The following is a 12074-nucleotide window of genomic DNA, read 5'->3' as shown; positions in this document are numbered from 1 at the left end:
TCCACCCACCCCCAGGGCATAGATGACAGCTCCATGCCCAGGACCTCTGCCCCAGACAGCTCGCTGTCCTCTCTGCCACAGTCCAGTGTCTCCATCAAGTCCTGACTTCCCATTTCCATGTTCTGTGGCACCTGGAGTTAAGAAAGGAATCACAGCATTGCACAAGGGCAGCAGCTCCAGCAGTGGGATGGCAGGGACCTGCCAAGCCTTTCTCCCACCCCAGCCTGTCCTCTGCTCCCTTGGTTCATCCTGGTTTGGTCAGACTGGTTTTGGGGGCTTGGTCGCTCTCAACAAACACCAAAAGTGGGGTGGGGAGAGGCACAGAGGGTCAGAGGCCCCAGGCAGGGATCGAGGTGCAGCTGGTGTTCCCCTCACACAGCTGAGAGAGGTTGCAGCATTGGAGCTCTCCCAGCTCTGGTTTCTCCTGCACTGACACACACCAGTAGGGTGTTTCTGCTGCTATTTATCCATGGGGAAATAGCTCACCCTTGACAATTAAGAGAGATAAATCTAATAAAATCAGACTCCAGTTTTCTAAATATAAATTACTGATCCTGCTACAGGACCGTGCTAAGAGCAGGTGTGAAGCACCTTCAGCTCCTAGCCATATGTCACAGGGGACCTGAACTTTCTCGTCAGTGGCTACACGTGGTGCCTCCGTCCTCCCTCTGCTGCCCACCTGCTCACCAGGATGCTCCCTGGGCCAAATGCCACACCTCTGGCACCCTGCCCCACTCCAGGCTCAGCGAGAGGGGTTGCACATTTCTGCACTCCCCCTCCTGTGGCCTGCTGTGAGCCCGGCAGCTCCTGAGGGATCATCACCCACGTCCCAGCAGCCAGCACCAGAGCTGGGGACTTGCAGGGCCCCTGTGGGATGGGGACAGGATGGCAATGGGGTGGGGGCAGCACATGGAACACACTCTCTCAGTTAGATCAGCCATTGCTCACTCTCTCCTTCCCCTGTAGGACAACTGAACCCCTCTGACCCCCCAAGGACTTCCAGAGCCCAGCTCACCAAGGGAACCTTTCACAGGCACACCTGGGTCCTTCTCCATACCAGTCAGCCTTAGGGGGGACCATGGGACCCCACAGGTGGGCTGCAGAGCTCCCGCATAAGGGACAGATACAGAATGTGCTGGAGCATGTTTATATGACGGTCTGGCCCCATCCCATTGCTCTTCCATGTACTCTCCAGGGCACAACCAGAGTAGACAGCCTGTCCCAGGAGCCTGGATGGCAGCCTACAGCCTTGCTATGTGCCCAAAATCAGCTCTGAGCACAGGAAAATTCCTCACCTGCCCTGCCATGCAGAACTGGAAACACAGCAGAGAGCCTGGCCCCTGGCAGAGCTGGGGCTCAGGGGTGGTGCAGCCCCACTCAGCCCAGCTCCTCGATGGAGGGGTGGTTGTGCTGCTCAGCTCAGCACGCCCTGCCATGTGGAAAGCGCTGCCCCCCGGCAAATGCCCCCTCCCTCAGGACACTGAGAATCCACTTCTGTCAGCTGTGGCTCTGGGGGACACAGAGCAGGGATACAGTCCTGGGAACTGCCTGGGGCCCCCTGGCAAGTGGCCCATGCTGTGCTGTGGGCCCTCCGGAACAGCTGGCCCCGTGGCCAGTCTGGGGAGCACTAACACAGGGCTCGGGGTCCAGCACAGGGCTTGGGACCTGAGAGTGGGCGAGCAGCAGGACAACAGTGAGCACTGAGATGACATCTCATCCCTCCACGTCACTGGCAGGAGCAGCAGCACAGAATCACAGAATGGTTTGGGTGGGATGGGACCAAAGCTCACCCAATCCCACCCCCTGCCATGGCAGGGGCACCTTCCACCCCAGACTGCTCCAAGCCCTGTTCAACCTGGCCTTGGACACTGCCAGGGATGGGGCTACCACAGCTGCTCTGGGCACCCTGCTGCCTCACCGCCCTCTCAATAAAACATCTCTTCTTTATATCTAGTCTAAACTCACCCACTTTTAGTTTAAAAACATTATTTCTTTTCCTGCTGCAACAGACTGTGCAGATCAGCTCTCATTTGAGTCTTCAGTTACTGCGCATAGAAGAGGCAGACTGGTCCAGGTGCTGTGAGCACGGACAGCTCCTCCAGGGACAGGAACAGAAGGACAGGGAGCAGAGGGATGGATGGACAGGGGGCATCAGGGGACAGAGGGATGGGGGCAGAAGGACAGGGGACAGAGGGATGGGGGCAGAAGGACAAGGGGCAGACAGGGGGACAGAGAGATGGGGGCAGAAGGACAGAGGGATGGCAGGCAGGGCAAGGGGCAGAAGGACAGGGGACAGAGGGATGAGGGCACGGGCTGGCTTGCTCTCCTGTGCCAGCCAGGGAAGGGAAGGGCAGGGCAGAGCACACACAGCACGGTCACACCAGCCCCCAGCTCCACAGAGGGGCTGCTGGGAGGAAGGATGAGACCTGCCACGGCAGCTCCTGGGGCAGGAGGGAACTGGGGCAAGGAGCTGCTCTCCAGAGGGCTCATGTCCCAGAACGGATCTGTGCCAAGGCACGTGCCCCGCGCAGTGCCGCATGAGGGCATCGGAGCTGCTGCTGAGCGCGCCGGGGCGCGGAGCTCCCGCTGCCGCCGGTGCTCACGGCTCCCGCGGGCCGGGCGGGTGCCGCCGGCGGTGGGCACCCTCCCCAGCACGGGGGCGAGCAGACACGCCCGTGTCCAGGTCCCCTCGCAACGCTCCCGCCGGCTGCCCCCGTGTCCGAGGCGAGGGGGCTGCGGCACATCCCCGCTCAGCGCTGCGCCCTTCCGCTCCCCTCGCCCGCGCTGCCCCATCAGCGGTAACAGTCTGATTAATTCGCTTCCAGCAGGGAGCTGATGGGGCCAATGATGGAGCCGCTGCATCAGGCGCGCTGAAATTGATAGTTTTTCACAGTTACAAATGAGGAGCCTCCTCAGCTGCAAATGGCGCCCGCACAGTCGGACTCCGGTAATGATCATAAAGAGGCTCCTTTAAACTGCGAAAGCCCCTGGGAGCGGGCGGGGGGGCGGCTGCCGCGCTAATGAGAACTACAAGGGGCGAGCAGGCATGGAAATGGCTCCTCCACTCTTGATGTGCATTTAACTGCTTTTTTAGTGCGGCGGCAGAGCCAGGAACGAAGGAGTGATGAATGCAGCACAAAAGCATTTATTTTCCAATTCGGCAAAGTGGCTACGTTGGGAAATGTATGAATTATTTTAATTCACTCAACTGTCCTGAAACATCACTGAGAGCGAGTGAGCGTGGGGGGAGGGGGTGGGCCGTGCTCAGTGTGTGCTCCAGAGACAGGAATCACTCCTATTCCTTCAGCTGCCCCGAAATCTGGGAGATGGGGGTGCCAGTAAGGTGCAGTTATGGGGGAAAGCAGTGGTACGTACTCCAGTACCCCAGCACAGAGAGCTCAGAGCAAGGTCAGAGCAGAGGGCTCGGAGCCATCCTGCTGCAGAGCAGCGTCCCTTGGCTGGAGCTTCTCCACGCCTTGCAGGACAGCTTCTTCCCTGGCTGGGACACTGCCAGCTGACCCTCACTAAGGGGGACAGCCCCAACGAGGCCCCGAGGCTGTGTCTGACGCTCAGGAGCAGACTCTGGGCTCACAACCACAGGGCAGAGCTCAGAACTGCCCTGCTGCTGAAATGAGTTCCCCTACCTGCTGTGGCTGAGGGCAGAAGGCCAGAAGGGCTACTCACAGGGGTTGGGGCAGCTGCCGGGGATAGCCACAGCCTCGTTCCACTGGTCTGCACTGGAGACAGAGTAGGAGCGCTGGTGCATCCCGTCTGGCTTGGAGCTGAAGCCCACGAGGTTGATGCCACTGATGGAGCGCTCGGAGTGCAGGGAGGTGCTGCTGGTCGAGTGGGGAGCACCTGCAAGAGACGAACGAAGCACGGGCTGACTGCTGCCTGGAAGCACGGTGGCAGCAGAAAAGCCGTCCCGTAGCTGATGTCACACTCTCACTGCAGCCCACCTGGCCATGGCCCAGGGCAGGCCCACAGAACAGCTCCAGATGCTGCCCTGCACAGCTCTGGCCCTGCAGTCAGGGTGAAGCTGGGCTGTGAGGAGCCGAGCCATTGGTCCCATGGGACTGGTACAAGTGGGAGCCTTCCACAGAAGCAAATGAGCAACACCTGTGGAAGCAGGTCCTCAGTGGGAGATGCTACAGCCAGGACAGCTCACCTGTCTTCCTGTGGGAAAGCACCTTCACTTGGCTCTCATGGATCCCAGCACGGCTGAGGTGGAAGGGAGCTCTGGCATCATCCCGTACAGCCTGGCTCAAGCAGGCCCCCCAGAGCCAGTGGCCCTGGACTGTTTCTGATGAGTCTGGAGCATCTCTAAGGAGAGAGGTGGCATAACCTCCCTGGGCAACCTATCCCTGTGCTGCGCCACCCTCTACAAAGAGCAGAGCCCCACAAAACCCCACGTGAAGCCCCAGAGTTCATACATAAATGTATGTTTCTGTCCTTGTTGTTTCCATGAAAACCCAAGTGTTGCTATTTATTTATGTGCCCAAGCATAGCCAGGGCTGACGAGTGTCTGACGGGACAGCTCAAGAGTCCAATTCCCCCTCCAAAGGCAAGTGCTGAAAGGAGGGGTGACGTGCCACCAGCCCTGCACCAGGCATGGCTGCCACCCGTCGTCACCACCACCACCATCATCACCATCATCATCACTACCACTCCTTCATCACCAGCATGGCATGTACCTCCCACCCTCCTCTTGCCTGTACTCATCCTGGACCAAAGTGCCCTTTCCCTGCAGGGTTGTGCAGGGATCCCCTGCGAGCCCTGCCTGCAGATCCCACCTGCCAGCAGTGCTGATGGGGGGCTTGCTGGGCACGGCTGCTGCACCCCGGGCTGCCAGGACCCCGCACCCCAAACTGCCAGGCCCTGGTGACCTGCGCCCTGTGCTCCCACGAGCCTGACCCCAAGTTGCCAGGACCTTCCTTGCAGAGCCCCACCACATCGCCTGCCTCCAGCCCGGCTGCTGCATGTTCCCCCTCCCTCCCCTTGTTCAGCGCCACAGAAACACGTGTACAACCATGACACTGACTTTGCCTCTAATTAGCCCTTAATTTACAAGACACACTCGGAAGGGTAATTAGCTGGCGCTCTGCTCCTGACTGCTGCATCCATCTCCTCTCTGCCTCCTCGTGGGAGGGAGCCTGCTGCTGCTGAAGCAGGGACAACGCTGCTCTCCTGGGACTGGGATGAGTTTGGTCCTGGGAACGGTGCTGCTGAACTGGGCTGGGCTGGGCTGGGCTGGGCTGGGCTGGGACAGGATGGGACGGGACGGGACGGGACGGGATGGGATGCTCAGAGCTCAGAGTGTCTGCCAGCACCAAGCCCCAAGTGCCCCCAGCCCTGGTTATGGCCACAGCCATGGAGCAGAGGAAGGTGAAGAAGGGAGAGAAGAAACAGAGGGCCTGGGAGAAGCTCCTCCTGCAGAGGGGAAAGTCCTGCAGGGCCCTAAGGAGTGCAGATCTGACCCCTGCTCCCTCACCCAGCCAGGCCAGGAGCTCCAGGCCACCAGAATATGCCCTTTCATCACACTTCTGAGGAGCAGCAGAGGCTGCCACAAATGCCAGTGTTTCATCAAAGAAGGAACAGCTTCCATCAGCCTCTGCAGCCCCTCCAAGCTCCCTGCACCTCTCTCCAGCTGCCTGGAGTCACCTAGCTGTGGGGGAACTCCCTCAGCCCAGCCACTTGCTCACTCACAGACCTGGCACTGTGCAACTCCGGCTTCTCCGAGGGAGCTGCTGGGTGGCCCCAGCAAGGCCAGAGCTCTCAGGAATTGCATCCCTTTGGAAGTGACACCCTGGCAGCTGCTGGATATGTTCCCTGTCAATGGGGTAAGTGACAGGTGACATGTAAATACTGCCTGCCTCTGGGCCAACACCTGCAGGAACTGAGCCCCCAGACTGCTGACAGTTCCCCAAATCCCTCTCCCAGTCAGTTTCCTCAAGCCCCCCAAGAGACTCACATGGTTCCCTGACGCCTTTTCAGTACAGCCCAACTGGCGACGTGGCACTGGATGGAACATTACCTAAAACCAGAATGGCCTTTTCCCAGGCATGACATGTGGCAGCCCACATGCTTCAGGGAACACCTGGATCAGAGCAAACTGGGAATTCCTCGTTAAGGTGTGGCTGCCCAGGGAACAGGATAAAGGGGAATTAGCCAAAAGTGCACTACCAGTCAGGAAGGAGATAATTTGCAGAGTCACTTGAGGATCTTTTTGGGATCTCTCTAATATTTTCAAGAGCAATTTGACAAAATAAAACACAGGGTCTGGTGAAATTTCCTGGTCACATTATGTTGGTGCTGCTACCAGGCCCTTACAGTGTGGAGGAAACCAATTTTGGCAAAGGGAATGGGCTATGCTGAATTTTAAAGAGGCACCAGCTGGAGAGCACTTTTGGGCTCCCCCTGGGTTTATGGCCAAGTACAGGACCGGTCTTTCCTCTGGAGTGCCAGGCCCTGCTCCCTCACAGGCAGAGGGATGCTGCTGCTGCACCACGGTGCAGAGGAATTGCCAGAGTGTGGCTCAAGAAGGTCAAAGAGGTGCTCCAGGATGGGTGAGGACACCCTGGCAGGGAGCAAAGCCTGTTTTCTTGGTACTGCAGAGGCCAACAGCACGGGGCAGATTAATGCTATTAACTGTCTGCCAAATGGTGTCCCAAGGAGTCATCAGTCACTCTGCCCCTCAACCACTTGTTGCCAACTTGTCATCATTTATTCCAAATAGAAACCAGGATTATTGTGAGTCACCTTAGCGTACTGGCTCCCCAGAGCCTGGCTGGAGCCTGCAGCTGAACACAGCTCTCAAAGCCTCCCCAAAAGCTATGGCTACTCAGGACCCTGAGCTGGACTGAACCAAACTCCAGCTAGTGGGAAACCTCCACTCCCAGAAACCAAGCGGTTCTTGGAGGGAGGTGAGAGCCAAGGCGCCTGGTAGAGCTGCCTGCCTGTGAAAACCCTGCTGGGGAGGACGTAACTCACCCCCGTGTCAATGAGCCAGCAGCTGCCGTGGCAGGAAGGTGGCTGTCCTGGGAGCCCCTGTGGCTGCTGTTCCCAGAGCCACGTGTGCCCCAGAGCCAGTCCAGAGTCAGGAGTCTCTGTCTGGTTGGGTTTCTAAACGAAGCACTGCATGCTGTTACCTGGACATTGTTGGCTCCTTCCTCCTGAACAACTTCCATGAGTCCAAAACACACGGGCTGGCTCCTACCAACCAGGAGCCCCAGGATGCAGACGTGTCGTTTAAAGACATCACCCTCTGCGCTCTCCTTGGGAGCTGGCCACCATGCTGAGCACACTGCAGCTCCCAGGCATGGTGGGGCATGTTCTGGGGTGACAGATGGACAGGTGCTCTTCCCAGCTCTGCCAACACTGAACATCTGTGTGGATCACTGATCCAAACTGGGCGACTGAGGATACCCAGCCCAGCTCCGTAGCAGGGCCATCAGGATCCGCCAGCTTGCACACAGCAGGAGCCATTGCCTTGCACTGGGCCTCACAGATGCTCTGACACAGGGAATCTCCCTCCTCTCTCAGTGCTGCCCTTGCAGAGCATGGTTTTGGACATCTGCACATGCTAAGTAACTAAGTGACACCCCAGCTCCTACCACAGCTGACTCGCGGTGGGTACAAACCACCGGGACAAAAAACTCTGCATGGAGCCAGTGTCTGTGGGACAAGTGAGAGCCTGGGCTGGCTGCGGCAGCAGGATGGGGAGGGCTGGCCATGACACTTCCCATTCCCCAGCCAAAGCTCCAGGACACACAGGATGAGCCAAGGCTTCTCCAGCCAACACATCAATTCACCTCTGGTTTAGAGGCAACCGACCCCCCGTTCAGCCTTACAGGGCCCAACAGACTGGAGAAGCCCGGGAATGGGCACCTCAGTGATGCTGCCCCCAAGCCCTGCACCGAGAGCGCTCTGCCAGCCCGGGCGCTGCGGGCAGCTGCAGCTTCTCTGTCTCCAGCCTGAGCTCTGCCGCACCAAGTCCCCACACAGAGCCCACGCTGCCAGCTGAGGCACCCCACGCCCACCAGGGAGCAGCTCCGTGGCCAGGGAAGGCAAGCTCTGCAAGGAAGAGGCAGATTTGTGAAGAGCAATGGCAGCCCTGGAGCCAGGGAGTGGCCAGAGCAGCCCCCGGACTGCCCAAGCTTTGCTGCACAGCACAAAGGCACATCACAGGTCTGCCCCTCTGTCACTCCTGCCTGAACAGTGACAGATCTGTCAGAAAATCTGATCCTGACTTGAATATTGCTGGTGCCAGAGAGATCACAGAGATGCTGGGTAAGTGGTTCCAGTGGTTAATTGCCTTCACTGCTGAAATCTGGGCCTTATTTCTGGCCTGAGTTGTGTTCCTTCTGCCACTGTCACTGGATCCTGGTACATTTTATCTGATAAAGAGCTCTCTCACCAAATTTCTGTTCCTATACAGGTATTTACAGGTAGTGTTGAAATTATATCTTAACCTTTTCTCCAGTAAATTAAATATATTGAGCTCATTGAAGCTTCCTACAAGGTGATTCTGAGAGCAGTTTTTACAGCCTTTCCTGTCCATCATTTTTAGTCTCATCCTGTGGACACATAAATCCATTAACCTGAGCTCTGTGGAAGTCCTCGCCACCCCAAAACTGACTGTTACCATCCACACATGAAAAAGACCATGACCACATCTTCTACAATTCCTGAATTAAATAATTCAGCCTTGCTGATTCCAACATGTCCACATCTCCTACCTGCTGTTTAATTTGCTGCCTAATTACAGCTGGAATATGAAGAATTCATCATTCTGTGCTGAGATACATCATCTTGCCTCTTCCCAAACACCAAAACAAGTGTTCACTGAACACTTTGCTTTTTTTCCTTATTAACCATTCTATTATTCCCATACAGTAATGAAAGAATGCTGGGGTTAGGATTCATTAGTTCCTAATACACTTGAAAAAAACCCTTTCACTGTCTGTAACTCCACTGGTTCCTGTTCTGCATCCCCTCGTGCAGCCATGGCAGTGCAGGCTGCTGTGCCAGCCAAGGTGGAAGGTGAGCTGGGAATGAGCTCCTGGTACTGGATCCATCACTTTTATTTGTATGTCATGTGGAAACTCCAGGGAACACGTAATAGTTGAGGATTAGAGACTTGGTGAGATCCATGAGCAGTGACTGCTCTCATGACTCTCAGGCTGAACAACTGTCACAGGGTGACACTGCCACCTAAGCAGCGGCCCACGCAGCACTGGGCAAAGATGAGTCTTTGGCATGCAATGGTGGTGAAGGACACCACGCTGCACATCCACACCAGGCTGCGGAGACCGAGACAGAGAGAGCGCCAGGGAGGACACGGAGCTGCCCCGTGCTCAGCACCTGGAGCAGGAACTGAGACACAGGAGTTGAGTTTTTGCCAAGTAAAGCAGCTGCGAGAGTGATGAAAGAGAGGTTTTCCTCTGGGAGAAGGGAACAGAAGTGAAATGACAGACTGGTGCAGATGTCCCCAAAATGGCAAGCTCTCCATGGGGCGGGCAGTGTTAGTGTCCCCATCAGCTGGGACACCCCTGTCCCCACAGAGGAAGAGATGGGGGTTTCTCCCCAGCAGTTGTGCTGCGCTGGTGCTCTCACGTCATCAGTGACTTTGTTCCTAAATTCCTCATCACCACCATTTGTCAAACGTTGTTTAACTTGCTCCCTAGATCTGCCGGGCACGGAGCGTGATCCGGGACAGCGCGAGGCCGCCAGGCTCCCCTGTGAGCCCGGAGCAAATGGTGACACAGCCCTTTGTGTGGCTGCAGCCACAGTGAATGCGGAAAGGCAAGGAGCTGGAACACTTCCCCATAAAGCCAGGAGGGTCACTTCGAAGGCTGCTCACAATTAATCACTCCTGGCGGATGCTGGGCCGGCAGCGCTGGCACGGGAAGGGCAGCGGGAGCCGCCGCCGCAGCTGGCTGTGCCGGGCCACGCCAGTGCCACAGCCTCCAACGGGCTGCAGCTTCCCCTCCTGCTCAGCGCTTGCCCATTACTGCACCATGTTGCTGTTCATTTTATCACCTTTCAGACACACACAGATACAGCTGCACAAACCACAGCAGCACCATGCAGCCAGCTCCCTCCGCCTGCTCCTGCCCCTTCTCACTGTTGGGACAGAGAACAAACAGTTCACATCTCCTCTCCACCAAGACTGACATATTTTTAAGCAGTACAACCTTCCTTATAACTTTCTGGTATCCGGAAAAAATATTATTTAAAAACTCCTAATTATGCTTCACTTTTATTTTCCTGTTTAAATTCCTTCTCCGAAAAGATCTGGCACGTAATTGCTTCCAGCTTGGTGAAATTGGCTCAGATACATTTTTGTGTGCATGTGTCTGTGCATGTGTTTAATTTCTGATCTGAGTGTTACTCTGCCTGAACACCAGCACAGTACAGCCAAGTTACCTTTATGTAAGGCACTACTGAATTTAGTTTGGCGATTGGCTGAAGTGCAGGTAACAGTGGTGCTCTCCTTGGGAGCTGCTCTGCTGTTTGGAACCAGCACTCAGAAAGTCCACAGAAGCTTTAGTGCAACTCCATAAGGTCCCTCAGTGACTTTTTTACATTAATATAATTTACTCTCCAACACGTTACAAAGGATTATCTCAGAGAACCAAGGCGCTGGGAATGAGCAGCAGAAGCAGATGAAGGAGGCAGGGTCTGTGTTCCAGATCACTCTCCCAGTCTGTTACTGTGAAGAGAGGTCCCTGCAGGAACATGGAACAAGCTGCAGGAAATCTGCAAGTAACACAGTCTAAAACACAACCCAGAAAAGATCCCTGAGATCCCTGTGGTGGTGGTGGGAGATGGACAGGCAGCACTGACATGGATCCCTGTCTGTGTGTAGATGGACCAGGAACCTGGCTCTGAGACAGAACTGCAGGAGGGAAGGGAGCAGAGCCAGAACTTTCTGGGCTTGCTGAGGAGTGTGGAGCTGGACCAGCACTGCAGTGGCCAGTGAAGAACAGCCCCTGCCCCCAGCTCCCAAGTGCACCTGGGAAAGGGCCATGTGGGGATGCTGGAATTGCTGTATTTTCCTGCATAACTCCTGTTTCTAAAGCCATTCACTCATACAAGGCTTGATCCACCCCTGCCTGCTTTGTCCACAGAGGCTGCTTGGTGCGCAGCAGCACAGCCTCCTGGGGTGCATAAACTCCAGGGCATGGAGCAAGCCCTGCTCTGCTCGGAGAGCAGGATGGCTCTGCCCCTTGCCTGCTAGTGATGAGCTTTTCCACGTTCCTCTGGGACAGCTCCGTGTGCAGCAGCACAGTGCAGACCCAGGCACAGACCCTGTGTGCTGATGGCACAGGCAGGTCCAGACGGACTCACCACTGGAGCCGCTGCCCGCGGTCAGGGATGAGCTGGGGCTGTGTGACAGCAAACAGCAGGACTTTGTGGCCTGTAACAGGTCACTCCCTGGCCCCCTCCCTCCTGCAGCACAAGCCCAGGCTGTATGGATGAGAAAGCTTGGTTTGCTGGAGAAGGCTCCCAGTCCACCTTGGAGAACACCGGCCACCCCTCCAGCCCAGCGCTCCCTGGCAGCACCAGGCAAGTTATTTACACTGAGATTTTCACAGGTGGCCACTAATTATGGCCTTGTAGCTTTTCCAGGTGGCCCATGCAAGGAACCTGAGCCAGATGTTCCAGAATTCAGGATGCTGAGAGCTACAGCCGCAGCCCCCAGGCCTGGCTATCTGCCCCATGCCCACCTGGGTGCCCGTGCCTCCCTGGCTGCCCTGTGCCCACCTGGCTGCCCTGGACACCTTGGCCAGCCCTGGGCAGGGCTCTGATCACCATGGCACTCTGCTGCCTTGTGCTTCTCCCTCCCTGCTCCTCTCCTCCTTCTCTTCTCCAAGGCCTTTTCCCTGCTCAGCCCTGCACTGCACGGCTCCTTAGTGATCTGGTAAGGAATAAGTCTATCAACTCCCAGTAATTATCTCTAATTAGGGTTAGTGATTATACTGTTGGGTCGGAGAAAATCAGTCTCTGCTTTTCCACTGGGGAGGGCAAGCGGGTAGAGCTGGGGTGTGGAGGGGGAAGCACCAGCAGCT

The 12074-nt window shown here is 56.6% G+C and overlaps 1 protein-coding gene across 2 annotated transcripts in view; it reads right to left on the bottom strand.

The window, feature by feature from the left end:
• AGAP3 (ArfGAP with GTPase domain, ankyrin repeat and PH domain 3) overlaps positions 1-12074 on the bottom strand; it is a 107698-nt gene that overhangs the window by 14824 nt on the left and 80800 nt on the right. For both annotated transcript variants that reach the window (XM_068176982.1, XM_068176971.1), the window contains exon 12: positions 3685-3858. In XM_068176982.1, coding sequence (XP_068033083.1) covers positions 3685-3858 — 174 coding nt within the window. The remainder of the gene's footprint in view (positions 1-3684; positions 3859-12074) is intronic.

This window comes from Anomalospiza imberbis, chromosome 1 (genome assembly GCF_031753505.1).
Source record: "Anomalospiza imberbis isolate Cuckoo-Finch-1a 21T00152 chromosome 1, ASM3175350v1, whole genome shotgun sequence".
NCBI classification, from domain to species: Eukaryota; Metazoa; Chordata; class Aves; order Passeriformes; family Viduidae; genus Anomalospiza; species Anomalospiza imberbis.
Note: the sequence above shows the minus strand (reverse complement) of the source record. Positions and strands in the feature narration are given on the sequence as shown.